The 22,589-nt window shown below is 56.2% G+C and overlaps 1 protein-coding gene across 1 annotated transcript; it reads right to left on the reverse strand.

Moving 5' to 3' along the window:
- Positions 1-4,390: 4,390 nt before the first annotated feature.
- On the reverse strand, positions 4,391-21,396 carry LOC133354663 (ankyrin repeat domain-containing protein 22-like). The gene is made up of 6 exons (XM_061571696.1): positions 21,248-21,396; positions 10,640-10,828; positions 9,202-9,306; positions 6,087-6,164; positions 5,329-5,427; positions 4,391-4,650 (listed from the first exon to the last, which is right to left on the reverse strand). The coding sequence occupies exons 1-6, from the start codon at positions 21,266-21,268 to the stop codon at positions 4,420-4,422; spliced, it is 723 nt and encodes a 240-aa protein (XP_061427680.1). The 5' UTR covers positions 21,269-21,396; the 3' UTR covers positions 4,391-4,419.
- Between the last annotated feature and the right edge of the window lie 1,193 nt (positions 21,397-22,589).

Below are 22,589 nucleotides of genomic sequence, written 5' to 3' on the forward strand. Positions count from 1 at the left end.
CTCACTCACCCACCCACATGCTCACTCACTCACCCACTCACATGCTCACCCACTCACATGCTCACCCACATGCTCACTCACCCACATGCTCACTCACCCACCCACCCACCCACATGCTCACCCACCCACCCACATGCTCACTCACCCACATGCTCACTCACCCACCCGCATGCTCACTCACCCACCCACATGCTCACTCACCCACCCACATGCTCACCCACCCACCCACATGCTCACCCACTCACCCACATACTCAATCACTCACCCACATGCTCGCTCACCCACCCACTCACTCACCCGCCCATACACACGCACAAACTCACGCTCTCACCCACCCACCCACATGCTCACTCACTCACCCACATGCTCACTCACTCACATGCTCACTCACATGCTCACTCACCCACCCACATGCTCACTCACCCACCCACATGCTCACTCACTCATCCACTCACATGCTCACTCACCCAAATACTCACTCACTCATCCACCCACATGCTCACTCACTCACCCACATGCTCACTCACCCACCAACATGCTCACTCACCCACCCACCAGCTCACCCACCCACCCACATGCTCACTCACCCACCCACATGCTCACTCACTCAGCCACATGCTCACTCACCCACCCACATGCCCACTCACCCACCCACATGCCCACTCACTGACCCACATGCTCACTCACCCACCCACCCACATGCTCACCCACCCACCCACATGCTCACCCACCCACATGCTCACTCACCCACATGCTCACTATACACTACACTATACACTACACTATGCACTACAACACACATTACACTATATACTACACACTCCGCTACACACTACAATATACACTACACTACACACTACACTTCTACACACATGTCAACCCCTTATCAGTGCCTACCTCATTACAGACCAAATCACGCTTTATCGGTCACCCCGTGGCCCTTAGAAATCTCAACTTTCATCTTACAAAGTCCCATCACAAGGGAGAAACACAAACAAATAGACACAACATTTTTTTAAAACTCAATTTCCCTGTACAAGAATACGGGGTAAACCGTACGGGTTGACACGGTGTGCCACTGTGACCTGCGCTCCATCGGAGATGGCGGGGCTGGGAAAAGCTTTCGTGACTGCAGGGATTCATCTTCTTGGTTCTTTCGATAAAGTCACGTAGAATGGAAATAATAAAATAATAAAAATAAACCAATAAAATAATAAAATTTCGATTTAAAGCTTTCGTGACTGCAGGGATTCATCTTCTTGGTTCTTTCGGTAAAGTCACGTAGAATGGAAATGATAAAATAATAAAAATAAAACAATAAAATAATACAAATAAACAATAAAATCATTCTCGCGACGTTTCGGCCACAATGCAAGCCAGACCTGTTCTTCACCCGAGGACGGCTGCTTGCGTTGTGGCCGAAACGTCGTGAGAATTATTTTATGTTTTATTTATTATTATTTTATTATTTCCCTTCTACGTGACTTTACCGAAAGAAACGTCGTGAGAATTATTTTATTATGTTTTATTTTTATTATTTTATTATTTCCCTTCTACGTGACTTTACCGAAAGAACCAAGAAGACGAAAATCTCTCCCCGCTGAGGCCCTCTCCTCGTGGCCAGCAGCAGATCTCCACGTTGGCACCGGGGGGGCTCCCTGCACGGTCGGAGACGTCACCCGCTCGTCCGTCCAGCCACGTCAAATAACTTCAACGACCGAGCGTGGAAGAATAGGCCAAATACAACTATAGAAGCCCCATACTCTTAGGTTTTTATCGGTAAAGTCACGTAGGTAAAAAAAATTTTTTATTAATAAAAGTAAAATAATTTAGCTTTTAATAATTTTCCATAAAATAATTTTACTTTTATTAATTTTATTTTTAATAAAAGTATAATAATTTTACTTTTAATAATTTTACTAAAATAATTTTACTTTTTTAAATTTTAATTGTATTTTTCACCTACGTGACTTTAACGGAGAAAACCTAAGAGTACGAATCCTTGCAGTCACGAAAGCTTCAAATCTATAGAAGCCCCCCCTAATCCGAGTGGAGGTCCTTCTGCCGGCGGTTTGGCGAGCAGGAAATTGCAGGGCTGACGGCGAAGGTGGAATCGACGATCTACATCCCCTTGCCTGCCTCCGCGTGTGTTGGTGAGCAGAGTGTGTTGGTGAGCAGAGTGTGTTGTGAGCAGAGTGTGTTGGTGAGCAGTGTGTGTTGGTGAGCAGTGTATCCGCTACAATTCTACAATTCAAATGCCCTGTAGATGTCCAGGCGGTACAGGATGTACGCGACGCCCGTCTGACGATCAGCCTCCCTCCGTGTGCCATCATCGGAGTTGCATCTTGCACCTTTCAACCACGGCGCGAGAGCACGACGTTTGTCTATTTTTTATTTCAAAGTGGGAGGACAAAAAAATATATTTTACGAGACAATAATTTAACGCAAAGAGTGGCCCGTATCCAACGATCCCCCGCCTTGTAGCCTTAACAGACTGTTGGGGCAAGTGCCGTTAGCGAACACCTATGAAGGCCGGCACGGCACACGAGGGGGTGGGTGGCTAATACCACGCCCGGCCGCCTTTGTCTCCCTCGTGGCGAAGTTTACACACCGCACCAGGTACTCATTTGAGGCTGAGTCGACCTAGGAGAGACCAAGGACCGGTTCAGATAATCGTCTCCGGTGTTGACCGCAAGAGCGGGAATCGGAGCCGGGGTGGCCAGGTTCGTAGCGCAGCGTAGCGCTTACTGCTATGAGTACCGCACGCACCACACGCACCACACCACCACACCACCACCCCCCGTTGCTTTGGCACGAGTGAAGTGGACAAGGCTTCGGGCACAAGGAAAATACGTGGCGCTGTGACGCGATAAAATCCCGACGAAATCAACGATCAGAGAGATTGGCCCATATGCGGTCACCGTGGATCGTTAAGCAAGATGGGATTGTATCGATTCCCGCTCAGTCCATCCACAATAAGCAAACATTAAAACAAACACCGGGTTAATCGCGATCTTGCGTGTTAATCGCCTGTGTCCGAGTGATTGCCAATCGAGCGATGGATCGAGTTGTGATGTGACACGCCCTGCTTTCATTTGATTGGCTAATATCAGCAAGATTGGTGATTCCGTCACAGTCCGCTTTCGTTACCGAACAGCGCCAACCGAGGTGGCGATGAAGGTCTATTTATTTATTTATCATTAAAAAATAAATGATTTAAAGAGCTGCTCATTTGACACTGTGTCACGATGTCTTATCGTCTGGGATAGCTGCTCGGGGTGTCTCTGTGGCTGTGGCCAAGGCCGCAAGTCATCGCCGTTCGACCCGGGGCTTGTGGCTTCACGCAATCCGTCCCCCGGTGTCCTGTGGTCTCTACGGGGGTCTGTGCTGACCCGGCAAGCCACGTGCACCATCAACCTTCCCTCTTGCTGCGAGCCCGCGCCTTGCTCCTAGTCGCCACGTTCACCCCGCCAAACCCGGCACGGATATTACCACACCCGGCACGCCACGTCCACAATAGCGTGCCGTGGCTGTGGCTACTCGGTGACCTGACCCAGTCTACGGTGGCTAGGAGATGTTAACTACCTCGCCTGGTGTACAGGAGGTCGTGGGTTCGATCCCGACCCTGACGCCTGCTGCTGCATATTTGTAGTTTGCGTGTCTCTCTCTCATCATCATCACGGTGGCTAGGAGATGTTAACTACCTCGCCTGGTGTACAGGAGGTCGTGGGTTCGATCCCGACCCTGACGCCTGCTGCTGCATATTTGTAGTTTGCGTGTCTCTCTCTCTCATCATTATCACGGTGGCTAGGAGATGTTAACTACTTCGCCTGGTATGCAGGAGATCGTGGGTTCGATCCCGACCCTGATGCCTGCTGCATATTTGGAATTTGCGTGTCTCTATCTCTCATCATCATCATCACGGTGGCTAGGAGATGTTAACTACCTCGCCTGGTATGCAGGAGGTTATGGGTTCGATCCCGACCCTGACGCATGCTGTATATTTGTAGTTTGCGGTGTCTCTCTCCCCGTGGTCGCGTGGATTTTTCTCCGGCTCCTCCGGTTTCTCCCCTCCACATTTAGAATCGACGTCGCGCGTTTCGAGTGTTTGGCTGATATGTCCACACGATGATGATGATGAGCCCACTTGGTTTGGAGCTATTGTTTGTGATTGCGCTTCTCAAAAAGAGCAACTACAGCCCAGCTGGACCCTGACCTGCTACAAATATAATTAGTCGAGATCTTTAAAGTTGTTGTTACAGTCTTGTCGCCCCAGGCTAGCGACGGCGAATTTCGCGGCGAGAATTTCAGCCTTGAACCCCAATCACCCCCAGCGCGTTGTGTGTGCCCCCCCCCACGCACCCCCCCCCCCCCCCACGTGACCACCCCCCCTTGCACGGTCCACCTCTCCTCCACCCCTCACTCGTCCCGCCTCCGCTCGGCCCCCTCCTCGTCGTCGCCGTCGTGGTGAAGCGACGAGGTGGAGGAGGCGGCGGAGTCGGAGTCGGAGGCGTGCCGAGCACGCAGGCCGGCGCGCACGGCGCTGGCGGCCAGCTCCTCGGTGCGCCGACGCTCCTGGTGCTGGCGCAGCAGCGGCAGCAGTTTGGAGAAGTTGCCGGCGGCCGCCAGGTCGACCGCGGTGAGGCCCTCCTGCACACGGGGGGTGGGGGGGTGGGGGGGGGGGCAGCACGGAGAAGCGGCGTGACGGCGCTGTCGGCGTGGGGTCACGACCAGCAGCCGAGGTCGTGCGTCGCCTTCAACGTCGTGTAAGTGGTGGTGGTGGTAGTGGTGGTGGTAGTGGTGGTGGTGGTGATGGCGATTACGATGTTGGTGATGCTGGTGATGGTGGTGATGACGATGATGGTGGTGGTGATCGTGGTGATGATGGTGAAGGTGGAGGCGGTGATGCTCAGAGATGATGGTGGTGGTGGTGATGGTGGTGATGGCGGTGATGATAGTGGTGGTGATGGTGATAGTGGTGGTGATGGTGGTGATGGCGGTAGTGATAGTGGTGGTGATGGTGATAGTGGTGGTGATGGCGGTGGTGACGATGTTGGTGATGCTGGTGATGGCGGTGGTGGTGATAGTGGTGATAGTGGTGGTGGTGATGGTGATAGTGGTGGTGATGGTGGTGATGGTGGTGATGGCGGTGGTGATGGTGATAGTGGTGGTGATGGCGGTGGTGATGGTGATAGTGGTGGTGATGGCGGTGGTGATGGTGATAGTGGTGGTGATGCTGGTGATGGCGGTGGTGGTGATAGTGGTGATGATGGTGAGAGATGATGGTGGTGGTAGCGGTGGTGATGACGATGTTGGCGGTGGCGTCACCTTGTTCTGGATGGAGACGCTGGCGTTGGCCGTGAGCAGCAGTTTCCCCACTCCGTGGTTGTGCAGCGAGCAGGCGTAGTGCAGCGCCGTGTTGCCACTCTACCGGGGGGGGCGGGAGGGGGAGGAGGGGAGGAGGGGAGGAGGGGGGCGGGGAGGAGGAGTTAAGGGAGGAGAGGGGAGGTGGGAGGGGTGGTGAGAGTGGTGAGTAAGTAGTCGTATTTCCCTTCTACGTGACTTTACCGTCACGAAACAAGAAGATGAATCCCTGCAGTCACGAAAGCTTTAAATCGTGAGGGGTATGTACGTTGAACGTCTTTCGCGCCGTACGTAGCCGTACCGTGCCAATCGGAGGGGCGGGGAAGTAGTGAGTCATGAGTGGTGAGGGGTGGTGAGTGAGGGGTGGTGAGTGAGGGGTGGTGAGTGAGGGGTGGTGAGTGAGGGGTGGTGAGTGAGGGGTGGTGAGTGAGTGGTGGTGAGTGAGGGGTGGTGAGTGAGGGGTGGTGAGTGAGGGGTGGTGAGTGAGGAGTGGTGAGTGAGTGGTGACTGAGTGGTGAGTGAGTGAGTGGTGAGTGAGTGAGCGAGTGAGCGAGTGGGTGAGCGAGTGGGTGAGCGAGTGGGTGAGCGAGTGGGTGAGCGAGTGGGTGAGTGGTGAGTGAGGGGTGGTGAGTGGTGAGTGAGTGGTGAGTGAGTGGTGAGTGAGTGAGTGAGTGGTGAGTGAGTGAGTGAGGGGTGGTGAGTGGTGAGTGGTGAGCGCTCACTTTGTCCACTGCGTTGACGTCACTTCCGGCCTCCAGGAGCAGCTTCACGAGATCCTCGTTGAAGCGGCGCTTCTGCACCTGCTCACCACGGAGACGCAGCGCTCACCACTCGCTCACCCACTCACTCACCCACTCGCTCACCACTCGCTCACCACTCGCTCACCACGGAGACGCAGCGCTCACCACTCGCTCACCCACTCACTCACCCACTCGCTCACCACTCGCTCACCACTCGCTCACCACGGAGACGCAGCGCTCACCACTCGCTCACCCACTCACTCACCCACTCGCTCACCACTCGCTCACCACTCGCTCACCACGGAGACGCAGCGCTCACCACTCGCTCGCCCACTCGCTCACCACGGAGACGCAGCGCTCACCACTCGCTCACCCACTCACTCACCCACTCGCTCACCACTCGCTCACCACTCGCTCACCACGGAGACGCAGCGCTCACCACTCGCTCACCCACTCACTCACCCACTCGCTCACCACTCGCTCACCACTCGCTCACCACGGAGACGCAGCGCTCACCACTCGCTCGCCCACTCGCTCGCCCACTCGCTCACCCACTCGCTCACCCACTCGCTCACCCACTCGCTCACCCACTCGCTCACCCACTCGCTCACCCACTCGCTCACTCGCTCACCCACTCATTCACTCAGCCACTCACTCACCCACTCGCTCACCCATTGCCCGGGGTTTCAAAGGGATCCCATAGGTATCCCATAGGTGTCCCACAATGATCCCATTATGGGTCTCATCCCATAAAGAGTCCCACAGGAGTTCCATAGCGGTCCAACATGGCCCTGTAGAGATCCCATAGGAGTCCCATACATATCCCATTGGGATCCCACGGGGTCCTATATAATGGTCCTGTAGAGAATCCCACGGGGGGGTCTCTATGGGGGTGCTATGGGAGCCCAGTGGGTGTCCCAATGGGGTCTTGTAGGGGTCCCAGTGGGTGTCCCAGGGGGTGTCCCAGGGGGTGTCTCAGGGGGTGTCCCAGGGGGTGTCCCAGGGGTGTCCCAGGGGGTGTCCCAGGGGTGTCCCAGGGGGTGTCCCAGGGGGTGTCCCAGGGGTGTCCAGGGGTGTCCCAGGGGGTGTCCCAGAGGTGTCCCAGTGGGTGTCCCAGGGGGTGTCCCAGAGGTGTCCCAGGGGGTGTCCCAGGGGGTGTCCCAGGGGGTGTCCCAGTGGGTGTCCCAGGGGTGTCCCAGGGGTGTCCCAGGGGGTGTCCCAGGGGTGTCCCAGTGGGTGTCCCAGGGGGTGTCCCAGGGGGTGTCCCAGGGGTGTCCCAGGGGGTGTCCCAGGGGGTGTCCCAGGGGGTGTCCCAGGGGTGTCCCAGGGGTGTCCCAGGGGTGTCCCAGGGATGTCCCAGGGGGTGTCCCAGGGGGTGTCCCAGGGGTGTCCCAGGGGGTGTCCCAGGGGTGTCCCAGGGGGTGTCCCAGGGGGTGTCCCAGGGGGTGTCCCAGTGGGTGTCCCAGGGGGTGTCCCAGGGGGTGTCCCAGGGGGTGTCCCAGGGGTGTCCCAGTGGGTGTCCCAGGGGGTGTCCCAGGGGGTGTCCCAGGGGTGTCCAGGGGTGTCCCAGTGGGTGTCCCAGGGGGTGTCCCAGTGGGTGTCCCAGGGGGTGTCCCAGTGGGTGTCCCAGGGGTGTCCCAGGGGGTGTCCCAGGGGGTGTCCCAGTGGGTGTCCCAGGGGTGTCCCAGGGGTGTCCCAGGGGGTGTCCCAGGGGGTGTCCCAGGGGGTGTCCCAGGGGGTGTCCCAGTGGGTGTCCCAGTGGGTGTCCCAGGGGGTGTCCCAGGGGGTGTCCAGGGGGGTCCCAGTGGGTGTCCCAGGGGGTGTCCCAGGGGTGTCCCAGGGGTGTCCCAGGGGTGTCCCAGGGGGCGTCCCAGTGGGTGTCCCAGTGGGTGTCCCAGGGGTGTCCCAGGGGGTGTCCCAGGGGGTGTCCCAGTGGGTGTCCCAGTGGGTGTCCCAGGGGTGTCCCAGGGGTGTCCCAGGGGGTGTCCCAGGGGTGTCCCAGTGGGTGTCCCAGTGGGTGTCCCAGGGGTGTCCCAGGGGGTGTCCCAGGGGTGTCCCAGTGGGTGTCCCAGGGGGTGTCCCAGGGGTGTCCCAGGGGTGTCCCAGGGGGTGTCCCAGGGGGTGTCCCAGGGGGTGTCCCAGGGGTGTCCCAGGGGGTGTCCCAGGGGTGTCCCAGGGGGTGTCCCAGGGGGTGTCCCAGTGGGTGTCCCAGGGGTGTCCCAGTGGGTGTCCCAGGGCTGTCCCAGGGGGTGTCCCAGGGGGTGTCCCAGGGGGTGTCCCAGGGGTGTCCCAGTGGGTGTCCCAGGGGGTGTCCCAGGGGGTGTCCCAGGGGGTGTCCCAGTGGGTGTCCCAGGGGGTGTCCCAGGGGGTGTCCCAGGGCTGTCCCAGTGGGTGTCCCAGGGGGTGTCCCAGGGGTGTCCCAGTGGTGTCCCAGGGGGTGTCCCAGGGGGTGTCCCAGGGGGTGTCCCAGGGGTGTCCCAGTGGGTGTCCCAGTGGGTGTCCCAGGGGGTGTCCCAGGGGGTGTCCCAGGGGGTGTCCCAGTGGGTGTCCCAGGGGGTGTCCCAGTGGGTGTCCCAGGGGGTGTCCCAGGGGGTGACCCAGTGGGTGTCCCAGGGGGTGACCCAGTGGGTGTCCCAGTGGGTGTCCCAGGGGGTGTCCCAGGGGGTGTCCCAGGGGGTGTCCCAGTGGGTGTCCCAGGGGTTGTCCCAGGGGGTGTCCCAGGGGTGTCCCAGGGGGTGTCCCAGGGGGTGTCCCAGTGGGTGTCCCAGGGGTGTCCCAGGGGTGTCCCAGGGGGTGTCCCAGGGGTGTCCCAGGGGGTGTCCCAGTGGGTGTCCCAGTGGGTGTCCCAGGGGGTGTCCCAGGGGGTGTCCCAGTGGGTGTCCCAGGGGTGTCCCAGTGGGTGTCCCAGTGGGTGTCCCAGGGGTGTCCCAGGGGGTGTCCCAGGGGTGTCCCAGGGGGTGTCCCAGTGGGTGTCCCAGTGGGTGTCCCAGGGGTGTCCCAGGGGTGTCCCAGGGGGTGTCCCAGGGGGTGTCCCAGTGGGTGTCCCAGGGGGTGTCCCAGTGGGTGTCCCAGGGGGTGTCCCAGGGGGGGTCGTCACCATGATCCAGTAGCCGATGAGCACGGGCATGAGCAGCACGATGAGCAGCGCGTCCAGCCACGAGAATCGCCGCCGCACCGCCACGTGGAGACACGAGCGGCCACTCTGCACCACGCACAGACAGCAAAGGTCCCCCGTGTAGCCTCCACGGACTGCTGGGGCAAGTGCTGCTAGCGAGTAGCAGCGGGCGAGGAGGTGGGTGGCCTGCGCCAAGCCCGGCCGCCTTTATCTCCCCCGTGGCGATGTTTAGACACCGCACCGGGTACTCAGTTGAGGCTGAGTCGACCTAGGGGAGGCCCAGGATCGGTTCAGATAATCGTCACTGGGTGTTGGCCGTGAGCGGGAATCGAAGTTGGGTCGCCAGGTTCGTAGCGCGGCGCGCTAACCGCTATGCCACCGCTCCCCACAATGAGAGAGATGATGATGATGGTGGCGATGGTGTCGATGTAGATGATGGTGATGATTGTGTCGATGTAGATGATGAAGATCGTGGTGGTGATAATGATGTCAATGTAGAGGTTGATGATGATGATGGAAGTGATGATGGTGTTGATTTAGAGGTTAATGATGGTGGTGTCGATGTATATAATGATGATGATGGTGGCGATGGTGCCGATATAGATGATTAAGATGCTGGTGATGATGACAATGATGATGATGATGGTGATGACGATAATGACAATGATGACAATGGTGATGATGATGTTGACGATGTTGACGATGATGATGACAATGATGACGATGGTGACGATGATGACAATGATGATGATGGTGACAATGATGATGACGATGGTGATGACAATGATGACGATGGTGATGACGATGATGACAATGATGATGATGGTGACGATGATGACGATGATGACGATGATGACGATGATGATGACAATGGTGATGACAATGATGACGATGGTGATGACGATGATGACAATGATGACGATGGTGATGACGATGATGACAATGGTGACGATGTTGACGATGATGACAATGATGATGACAATGGTGATGACAATGATGACGATGGTGATGACGATGATGACAATGATGATGATGGTGACGATGGTGACGATGATGACGATGATGATGACAATGGTGATGATGATGTTGACGATGGTGATGATGACGATGATGTTGAAGATGGCGACGATGTTGATGATGATGGTGGTGATGATATTGACGATGATGTTGAAGATGGCGACGATGTTGACGATGATGGTGATGATGATGTTGACGATGGTGATGATGACGATGATGTTGAAGATGGCGACAATGTTGACGATATTGACGATGATGATATTGACGATGATGTTGAAGAAGGCGACGATGTTGGCGATGATGGTGATGATGTTGACGATGTCGACGACGGTGACGACGATGCTGACGATGATGATGACGATGTCGACGACGGTGATGACGACGGCGATAACGACGACGCTACCTTGGTGGTGGCTCCCACGTCCCCGCCGCGCTTGAGCAGGAGGCGCGCGACGGGGGGGTGGCCCCCGCGGCACGCGGCCAGCAGCGACGAGTCGCCGTTGGGGTCGCGGCCGTCGATCCGCGAGGGGTCACGGTCCAGCAGCCACGACACCAGCAGCGCGTCGCCCTTGTAGGCCGCCTCGCACAGTGGCTACAACATCGACATCATCACCATCATCGTCATCATCAACATCATCGTCAACATCACCATCAACATCATCACCATCAACGTCGTCATCACCATTACCATCAACATCAACATCGTCAACATCAACATCACCGGTCCAGCAGCCACGACACGACCAGTGCGTCGCCCTTGTAGGCCGCCTTGCACAGCGGCTACAACATCAACGTTACCATCATCGTCACCATCGACGTCATCATCGCCATCGTCAACATCACCATCGCCATTGGCAACATCGCCATCATCAAGGAAGATTTACGACGTTGAAAGGGTACGGCGGGAACTCTCCGCACACTGTCCCATCACGCACGCACGGATGGATGGATGTTGAGCCATGGGGCATGATGGTGCAATTACCCACGCAGGGAGGCTGATTGCAAGAGCAGCAATAGCAGTAGCGGCGTTAATTTAACGTGTTTTGTTAAGGCCCCACTGATCTGCAACGTAGTTCTTTTTCAGAAGCGACCTGGCTTTTCGCAGACAATAGCTGAGCGGAGTGGGCTCGCCGTCATCGCGTGCACATTCATAGCAGCCAAATACTTGACAGGCATGACGGCGATTACTAAAATGTGGAGAGGGGATAAAAATAAATCAGAGGAGCCGGAGGAGAAATCCACGCGGCCACGGAGAGAGTGAGAGACACGCAAAGTTCAAATATACAGCAGGCGTCAGGATCGGGATCGAACCCACGACTACACCAGGCGACGTAGTTAACATCTCCTAGCCACCATGATGATGATGATGAGAGAGAGACACGCAAACTCCAAATATACAGCAGCAGGCGTCAGTGTCGTGATTGAATCCACGACCTCCGGTATACCAGGCGAGGTAGTTAACATCTAGCCACCATGATGATGAGAGAGACACTCAAACTCCAAATATACAGCAGGCGTCAGGGTCTGGATCGAACCCACCACCCCCTGTATACCAGGCGAGGTAGTTAACATCTCCTAGGCACCGTGATGATGATGATGAGAGAGAGAGACACGCAAACTCCAAATATACAGCAGCAGGCGTCAGGGTCTTGATCGAACCCACGACCTCCTGTATACCAGGCGAGGTAGTTAACATCTAGCCACCATGATGATGAGAGAGACACGCAAACTTCAAATATACAGCAGCAGGCGTCAGGGTTAGGATTGAACCCACGACCTCCTGTACACCAGGCGATGTAGTTAACATCTCCTAGCCACCGTGATGATGATGAGAGAGAGAGAGACACGCAAACTCCAAATATACAGCAGCAGTCGTCAGGGTCTGGATCGAACCCACGACCTCCTGTAGACCAGGCGAGGTAGTCAACATCTCGCCGGCTAAATGAATCGCCTGCGATCGGCAGGTCGCGTGCGGCGGGGTAAAGCGTGGCTCTAGTCTCTGCCCTGGGGAGTGTGGAAGAGTAGGCCAAACGACGCGACACCACAGCTCCTTCCCGGTGGTGCACACCTGCGGCTAGCAGTGGCCTCGAGGAAGGCACTTGCAGGGGCTGCGCCTGCACCTCTCCGTACCTTGAATAGTTGACGCGAGTCGATGCATTCCTGCGTGGTCTTAAACCCCCCACGGCCAACCTCAATGTGTGCGATGCGCCGTTGATGGAGAGAGCCAGAGATAGTGGGGGGGGGGGGTGGGGGGAGTGGTGGTATGTACTTGTGCCTGTTTCCCTGGCACTGGCAACGGGAGATACAAAGACGGGTCGGAATGTGGATGAACCAGACGGAAGGGAACCCCACCTTGGGGTGCACGTGTGCCCCTGGTGTGTCCGCGGAGAGATTTGCCACGGCGGATGAGCAAGTGTTCCGTGGTGATTCACCTTATCGCCATCATCATCATCAGCGGCAGCGTGGTCATAGGCAGCATCATCGTCATTATACGTACCGATATTATTACATATCATGACATAATCTCCGTATTTTTATTTAAAGCTTTCGTGACTGCAGGGATTCATCTTCTTGGTTCTTTCGGTAAAGTCACGTAGAAGGGAAATAATAAAGTAATAAAAATAAAACATAATAAAATAATTATCACGACGTTTCGCCCACAACGGAAGCAGCCGTCCTCAGGTGAAGAACAGGTCTGTCGGGGAGACAGCATTGGAATGAAACACCCCAGGCTTGGAGCGTATATTTAAGCTGGGTTGGAGGGGGAAGAGCGCCTTGACAAAAAGGATTTGCATATCAAGAGGGTGATGGCCGAAACGTCGTGAGAATTATTTTATTATGTTGTATGTTTATTATTTTAGTATTTCCCTTCTACGTGACTTTACCGAAAGAACCAAGAAGATAATCTTCTCCATATATATACAAGGGCAAGTTGTGATTATGTGTATGTCTGTTCAAGATGTTTAGCGTACTTCCCGACATGCAACAAACTTGAAATTTGCCATGTGGGTACTTTCCAGACTGTACACCATGCAAAGCTTAATAAAATACACTTTTGTGTTTTTTTTTGTGGGGGGGAGCTCAATAATGTATCTATTTTGCACGGCAAGTGAGCTGTGACGTCACATCTGTCACGTGACCCGCGCACGTGGAAGCGTAACGCGTTGTAGCGTAGTGGTTAGCGCGCCGCGCTACGAACCCGGCGACCCGAGTTCGATTCCCGCTCACGGCCACCACCGGTGACGATTATTTCAACCGTTCCTGGGCCTCCCCTAGGTTGACTCAGCCTCAAACGAGTAACTGCTGTGGTGTGCAAACATCGCCGTGCGTGATGGATCCAAGTCCCGGGCAAAGCCGGCTAGTACAGCTGGTACATGATATAACGATACAATACGTGGTCTAATGCAATGATGCATCCCATAACGCGACATTGTATTATAATATAATATTTGTATACCACCGTTACAATGTGGTCACAAGGCCGTGCATTGCAATGGTGTTGTGACGTCAATGTGCCTTGTCCATCCGCCACGGCAGGGATGACGCCACTGATCAGAGGCCGTTGCGGCTCCAGTGTGGGCTCACGGGGTCACAGAGGTCACCTCCTCCACAACCCTGACCCCGTCCACCTCTTCACAATAACAATCGTGTAACATTGGTGGTAGATTGTTGTTGTCAAGGGGTCCCCGGGTGAGTAATCCCAGCCGGGTGCCCACCGCTCCACGTCTGTGGCTTTAAAGGTGTCGCCCACCTCCCGGTTATCTAGCGCGAGTTTGCAAGCTGAGCCATCATCGTGGGTAGGTGAGTGGGTAGGTGAGTGGGTAGGTGAGTGGGTAGGTGAGTGAGTAGGTAAGTGGGTAGGTGAGTGAGTAGGTGAGTGAGTAGGTGAGTGGGTAGGTGAGTGGGTAGGTGAGTGGGTAGGTGAGTGAGCGAACAGATGATTGAGTGGGTAGGTGAGTGAGGCAGGCAAGTAGGTGCATGAGTAGGTGAGTGGGTAGGTAAGTGAGTGGGGAGGTGAGTAGGTAGGTGAGTGGGTAGGTGAGTAGCTGGGTGTCACTCAATCCACAACAGAGTCACAGACAAGAGGAGGTCCTGAGGTCCCGTGAGCGTGTTGCCACGGTGGCTAGGAGATGTTAACTACCTCGCCTGGTATACAGGAGGTCGTGGGTTCGATCCCGACCCTGACGCCAGCTGCTATATATTTGGAGTTTGCGTGTCTCTCTCATCATCATCACGGTGGCTAGGAGATGTTAACTACCTCGCCTGGTATACAGGAGGTCGTGGGTTCGATCCCGACCCTGAGGCCAGCTGCTGTATATTTGGAGTTTGCGTGTCTCTCTCATCATCATCACGGTGGCTAGGAGATGTTCACTACCTCGCCTGGTATACAGGAGGTCGTGGGTTCGATCCCGACCCTGACGCCAGCTGCTGTATATTTGGAGTTTGCGTGTCTCTCTCATCATCATCACGGTGGCTAGGAGATGTTCACTACCTCGCCATTTGCAGGAATGGCTCAAACGTTTGCCACTGTTCACGGTCGTGGCCGGGAAATGAACTCGTGTCGCAGAGCTCCTTGGGCAGCGACCTAACGGCTGCATTACCGCAAACACACACACGTGTACAAAGACAAAGATCCCCCATATAGCCTTAACAGACTGTAGGGGCAAGTGCTGTTAGCGAGCACCTATGAAGGCTGGAACGGTACATTATGGGGTGGGTGGCCAGCACCACGCCCGACCGCCTTTATCTCCGTCGTGGCGATGTTTACACACCGCACCGGGTACTCATTTCAGGCTGAGTCGACGTAGGGGAGGCCCAAGACCGGTTCAGATAATCGTCACTGGCGGTGTTGGCCGTGAGCGGGAATCGAACTCGGGTCTCCGGGTTCGTAGCGCAGTGTGCTAACCGCTCCACTACCGCTCCCCAAACACACACACGTACACACACACACGTACACACACGTACACACACACACACGTACACACACACACGTACACACACACACGTACACACACACACGTACACACAAAGACAAATATCCCCCGTGTAGCCTCAACACCACCACCACCACTGCCAACAACACCACTACCACCCACCACTACCACCACCACTGCCAACACCACCACCACTGCCAACACCACCACTACTACCACCACCACTGCTAACACCACTACCACCACCAACACCACCACCAGAGAAAGTCACACGTGCTCTGTAATGACAAGGCGAGCCGGGCGAGTGGTGACATCCACAATCTAGGTCAGACACGTCGCGAGGAATCTGGTGGCTTCGTGGGACGTGTGGTTGGGGGAGAAGGTGAGAGAGCAGTGGAGACACCGGATAAGAGAACACTGTAGTCTAAATACAATATCTCACGTGTGATGGTGGTGATACGTGGTGGTGGTGGTACATGGTGGTGGTGGTGGTACATGGTGGTGGTGGTACATGGTGGTGGTGGTGGTGATACGTGGTGGTGGTAAGTGGTGGTGGTGGTGGTACATGGTGGTGGTGGTACGTGGTGGTGGTGGTGGTGCGTGGTGGTGGTACGTGGTGGTGGTACGTGGTGGTGGTACGTGGTGGTGGTACGTGGTGGTGGTACATGGTGGTGGTGGTACATGGTGGTGGTGGTACATGGTGGTGGTGGTACGTGGTGGTGGTGGTGGTACGTGGTGGTGGTGGTGGTACGTGGTGGTGGTACATGGTGGTGGTGGTACATGGTGGTGGTGGTACATGGTGGTGGTGGTACGTGGTGGTGGTGGTGGTACGTGGTGGTGGTACATGGTGGTGGTGGTACGTGGTGGTAGTGGTGTAAATAGTGCACGCGCTTCCTTGTCGATGCACTGCCCTCCCCGTCTCCCCCCTCCTGTTCCTGTCACACCGAGATCTCCCTGTCCCATGGCTCACGGTGTCTCCCCGCGTCTCCCCGTGTCTCCCCGTGTCCCCCGTGTCCCCCAGTGTCTCCCAGTGTCTCCCAGTGTCTTCCAGTGTCTCCCCACGTCTCCCCGTGTCCCCCAGTGTCTCTCAGTGTCTCCCCGTGTCTCCCAGTGTCTCCCCGTGTCTCCCAGTGTCTGCCAGTGTCTCCCCACGTATCCCCGTGTCTCCCCGTGTCTCCCCGTATCTCCCAGTGTCTCCCCGTGTCTCCCAGTGTCTGCCAGTGTCTCCCCACGTATCCCCGCGTCTCCCAGTGTCTCCCCGTATCTCCCAGTGTCTCCCCTTGTCTCCCAGTGTCTCCCCGTGTCTCCCCGTGTCTCCCAGTGTCTCCCCGTGTCTCCCAGTGTCTCCCCGTGTCTCCCAGTGTCTCCCCGTGTCTCCCAATGTCTCCCCGTGTCTCCCAATGTCTCCCCACATCTTCCCCGCGTCTCGTCCGCCCTCGTCGCTGTGTTGCAATTTCCCGAACACCACAAACAGCCTCAACTCCACCAGGCTGGGGAAACACGAGGGCGGAGTGGGGGGGGGGACGAGTGGGGGGGGACGAGTGGGGAGGGGGCGATTGGGGGGGGGGGGGGACGAGTGGGGGGGGGGGGCGAGTGGGGGGGGGGACGAGTGGGGGGGGGGACGAGTGGGGGGGGGGCGAGTGGGGTGGGCGAGTGGGGGGGGCGATTGGGGGGGCGAGTGGGGGTATGAGGGGGGGGGGGGGCGAGTGGGGGGGTAGACGAGTGGGGGGGCGAGTAGGGGTACGATTGGGGGGGCGAGTGGGGGGGGGACGAGTGGGGGGGGGCGAGTGGGGGGGGACGAGTGGGGGGGGGGCGAGTGGGGGGGGGGACGAGTGGGGGGGGGGCGAGTGGGGGGGTAGACGAGTGGGGGGGGCGAGTAGGGGTACGATTGGGGGGGGCGAGTGGGGGGGGGGGGACGAGTGGGGGGGGGGGCGAGTGGGGGGGGGACGAGTGGGGGGGGGGGGGGGGTGAGATGTTGACAGCGAGTTTGAGTCCCAATGACGAAATCACGACGGGGGTTGTGGTTGGGTGACTCAGGGAGTCCATAATGGCCGTGTCACGTTGAGGACACTGAGCCCAAACACAGCGATTATCACGCAGAGAGCCACAAACTCACAACACAGAGAGCCACAGACTCACTCATAGAGAGCCACAGACTCACCACGCAGAGAGCCACAGACTCACAACACAGGGAAACACAGAGACCCACAGACTCACCACACAGAGAGCCACAGACTCAACACAGAGACCCATAGACTCACAACACAGAGAGACACAGACTCACCACACAGAGACCCATAGACTCATCACACAGAGAGCCACAGACTCACAACACAGAGACCCATAGACTCATCAGACAGAAAGCCATAGACTCATCACACACATACCGATAGACTCATCACATAGAGACCCATAGACTCACCACACAGAGACCATAGACTCACCACACAGAGACCCATCGACTCACCACACAGAGACCCATAGACTCATCACAAAGACCCATAGACTCACCACACAGAGACCCATAGACTCACCACACAGAGACCCATAGACTCATCACACAGAGACCCATAGACTCACCACACAGAGACCCACAGACTCACCACACAGAGACCCATAGACTCACCACACAGAGACCCATAGACTCATCACACACATACCCATAGACTCATCACACAGAGACCCATAGACTCACCACACAGAGACCCATAGACTCATCACACAGATACCGATAGACTCACCACACAGAGACCCACAGACTCACCACACAGATACCCATAGACTCATCACACACATACCCATAGACTCATCAGACAGAAAGCCATAGACTCACCACACAGAGACCCATAGACTCATCACACAGAGACCAACAGACTCACCACACCAGAGACCCACAGACTCATCACACAGAGACCCATAGACTCACCACACAGAGACATAGACCCACACAGAGACCCATAGACTCACCACACAGAGACCCATAGACTCATCACACAGATACCGATGTTTTTGTTATTTACCCTTCGTAGCCCCGTGCCTGTGGGGTCTGATGGTGAGGGGGGATCTGATGGTGGGGGGTGGGGGGGGTCTCACGCTGGCACCCAGAGTTGACTCACGATAAGGGAGAGTGCCGACAAAGAGGGGGCCGGTGGGGGCGGGACGGGGGGGGAGAGATTTGAATGAAGAGAGAGAGAGAGATGACGACACCATCATTTGAACAACTAAACTAAACTATTTTTTAAAATTGATTTGAAGCTTTCGTGACCGCAGGAATCCATACGCTCTGGTTCTTTCGGTAAAGTCACGTGGGTAGAAAATAAAATAAAACGGCAGACATCGCGTCTGTCGTGATTTTCACCTGAAGACGGGCGCTTGTGTTGCGTTCGAAACGTGATTTATTTTATTTTATTTCTACCTATACGTGACTTTAGCGAAAGAACCAAAGAGTTTTTATTATTATTTTATAAGGTCCGCTGAGCTGTTCCGTTGCTCTTTTGCAGAAGCGACCTGGGCCATGGATGACAGCTCAACGAAATTGGCTCACCACGTGGAAATGTGCAGCACCAGCAGCAGCCAAATAGTGTAAACGCGCGACGTTGATTCTAAAATGTGGAGGGAAACCCGGAGGACCCCGAGAAAAATCCACGCGACCACGGGGAGAGAGATAGAGAGAGACACGCAGACTCCAAATATACAGGAGCAGCAGGCGGTGTCAGGGTCGGGATCGAACCCACGACCTCCTGCATACCAGACGAGGTAGTCAACATCTCCTAGCCACCGTGATGATGATGATGAGACAGAGACACGCAAACTCCAAATATACAGCAGGCGTCAGGGTCGGGATCGAACCCACGACCTCCTGTAGACCAGGCGAGGTAGTCAACATCACGCCGTACGTCGCTAAACGGAGGTGAGGGGACCCCGAGTCGAACCCTTACCCCTGACGCTAACCCTCGCCTCTTCATGTGACCAATACTCCATGTGGTCTGCATATTTTATACTGCTGGAGCTATATAAGCTGAGCGTGTGTTTGTGTCTGTGTGTCTGTTTGTGTGTCTGTTTGTGTGTCTGTCTGTTTGTGTCTGTGTGTGTGTCTGTCTGTTTGTGTCGGTGTGTGTCTGTTTGTGTCTGTGTGTTTTTGTCTGTGTGTGTGTCTGTCTGTGTGTGTCTGTCTGTGTGTGTGTCTGTATGTGTCTGTCTGTGTCTGTCTGTGTATTTGTGTCTGTGTGTGTGTCTGTCTGTTTGTGTCTGTGTGTGTCTGTTTGTGTCTGTGTGTCTGTTTGTGTGTGTGTCTGTATGCTTGTGTCTGTGTGTTTGTGTCTGTGTGTGTGTCTGTGTGTTTGTCTGTGTGTGTGTCTGTGTGTTTGTGTGTGTGTGTCTGTTTGTGTGTGTGTCTGTATGCTTGTGTCTGTGTGTTTGTGTCTGTGTGTGTGTCTGTCTGTTTGTGTCTGTGTGTGTCTGTTTGTGTCTGTGTGTTTGTGTCTGTGTGTCTGTTTGTGTGTGTGTCTGTGTGTTTGTGTCTGTGTGTGTCTGTCTGTATTTGTGTGTCTGTGTGTGTCTGTCTGTGTGTCTGTGCGTGTGTCTGTGCGTGTTTGTGTTGTGGGGAGCGGTAGTGTAAACTCCACGTTCGTATGCCAGGGGGAAAGGCCTTCCAAGCCCGCGACCGCTATTGGCGTGTACAGTATTCCATTTAAATGGGCACGGCTGGCTACGTACGGTGCGAAAGAAGTTGAACATACATTCAATATATAGACACAATTACAAAGATCCCCCGTGTAGCCTTCATCGACTGTTGGGGCAAGTGCTGCGAGCGAGCAGCACAAAAAGATGGGTGGGTGGCCAGCACCACGCCCGGCCGCCTTTGTCTCCCCACTGCTGATTTTTACACACCGCACCGGATGACTCACTTAAGGCCGAGTCGACCTAGGGGAGTACTGCACACATATATAAAGACAAAGATGCCCCCGTATAGCCTGCACAGACTGTAGGGGCAAGTGCTGTTAGCGAGTACCACGCCCGGCTACACACACAGACACGCAGACGTATCCACACCATTCATGCACCTGTGTGTGTGTCTACAATGTGATGTGTCGGTGTGTAAAACCACAGCATATGATTTGTAAAACCCGAACCCATCACCAAAAAACCTCGTCACCGCACCTCCGATTGGCGCGGTCGGCTACGTACGGTGTGAAAGTGAAGTTCAACATACAACATACATACAACATGCTTACAACATACATACAACACGCACACAACATACAACACACATACAACATACATACAACACGCACATAACATACATACAACATACATACAACATACATACAACACGCACACAACATACAACACACATACAACATACATACAACACACATACAACATACATACAACATGCTTACAACATACATACAACACGCACACAACATACATACAACACGCACACAACAAACATACAACATACATACAACATACATACAACATACATACAACACGCACACAACATACATACAACATACATACAACACGCACACAACATACATACAACACGCACACAACATACATACAACATACATACAACACGCACACAACATACATACAACACGCACACAACATACATACAACATACATACAACATACATACAACACGCACACAACATACATACAACATACATACAACACGCACACAACATACATACAACACGCACACAACATACATACAACATACATACAACATACATACAACACGCACACAACATACATACAACATACATACAACACACACACAACATACATACAACATACATACAACACGCACACAACATACATACAACACGCACACAACATACATACAACACGCAAACAACACGCACACAACATACACGCGTACCCAAAGCTCATCGCATTTGCTAATAACACTTCGACCTTAAAGGGGGGGGGGGTAAAGAATAAGTCGACGTTTCGGGCAACGACCCTTCTTCATGGCACACAGCTCACGTGATCCCACAGGTAACGCGGCGTCACCCACAAAACCCCCTCTCCCCCATCAAGCCAGTCCCCTCCATCACCATCCATACCTCTGAGTATCGTATTCCCATCACGATGGTGGCGATGGTTGTTTGCTGGTGATGTTGGTGGTGCTGATGGTTATTGGTGGTGGTTGTTGCTGGTGGTGTTGGTGGTGGTGTTGGTGGTGGTGGTGTTGCTGGTGGTGTTGGTGGTGGTGATGTTGACAGCAGCGACGGCGACCACAGAGTGACTGACTACTCCCTCCCGCATCCACCAATTTCCCCCGGCCCCTACCCCCACCCCCTCCAGCCCCTCCCCCCACTCCCCCCCAGCCCCTCCCTCCACTCCCCCCAGCCCCTCCCCCTACTCCCCCAACCCCTCCCCCCAGCCCCTCCCCCCACTCCCCCCAGCCCCTCCCCCTACTCCCCCAACCCCTCCCCCTACTCCAACCAGCCCCTCCCCCCACCGGCTCCTCCCCACTCCCCCCAGCCCCTCCCCCCACTCCCCCCAGCCCCTCCCCCCAGCCCCTCCCCCCACCCCCCCAGCCCCTCCCCCCACTCCCCTAGCCCCTCCCCCACTCCCCCCAGCCCCTCCCCCCAGCCCCTCCCCCCACTCCCCACAGCCCCTCCCCCCAGCCCCTCCCCCTACCCCCCCAGCCCCTCCCCACTCCCCCCAGCCCCTCCCCCCAGCCCCTCCCCCCACCCCCCCAGCCCCTCCCCACTCCCCACAGCCCTCCCCCCAGCCCCTCCCCCCACCCCCCCAGCCCCTCCCCCCACTCCCCCCAGCCCCTCCCCCCACTCCCCCCAGCCCCTCCCCCCACCCCCCCAGCCCCTCCCCACTCCCCCCAGCCCCTCCCCCCACTCCCCCCAGCCCCTCCCCACTCCCCCCAGCCCCTCCCCCCACTCCCACCGGCCCCTCCCCCTACTCCCCCCAGCCACTCCCCCCACCCCCCCCAGCCCCTCCCCCCACTCCCCCCAGCCCCTCCCCCAACTCCCCCCCAGCCCCTCCCCACTGCCCCCAGCCCCTCCCCCCCAGCCCCTCCCCACTGCCCCCAGCCCCTCCCCCACCCCACCGGGCTCCTCCCCCACCCGCCATCACCGCGGCCCCGCCCACAGCAGCCACACGAACCAATCAGCAGCCGCCGGGGCCGAGCAGCGCCACACCTGTGTGACGTCACGCAGGTGAGTGAGTTTATTTCCCACGTGGGCGGGTCAGGTCGCCAGCCCCTCCCCTCGAGCGCAGAGGCCCTGACCCTGGGGGGGGGGGTGCGAGATGCCCCTTCTGGGTGGAGCGAGACACGGACACGTTTAAATGTCGATTTAAAGCTTTCGTGACTGCAGGGATTCATCTTCTTGGTTCTTTCGGTAAAGTCACGTAGAATGGAAATAATAAAATAAAAATAAAACATAA

The sequence above is a fragment of the Lethenteron reissneri genome, chromosome 48 (genome assembly GCF_015708825.2).
Source record: "Lethenteron reissneri isolate LAM-NWPU_2019-01 chromosome 48, ASM1570882v1, whole genome shotgun sequence".
Taxonomy (NCBI): Eukaryota; Metazoa; Chordata; class Hyperoartia; order Petromyzontiformes; family Petromyzontidae; genus Lethenteron; species Lethenteron reissneri.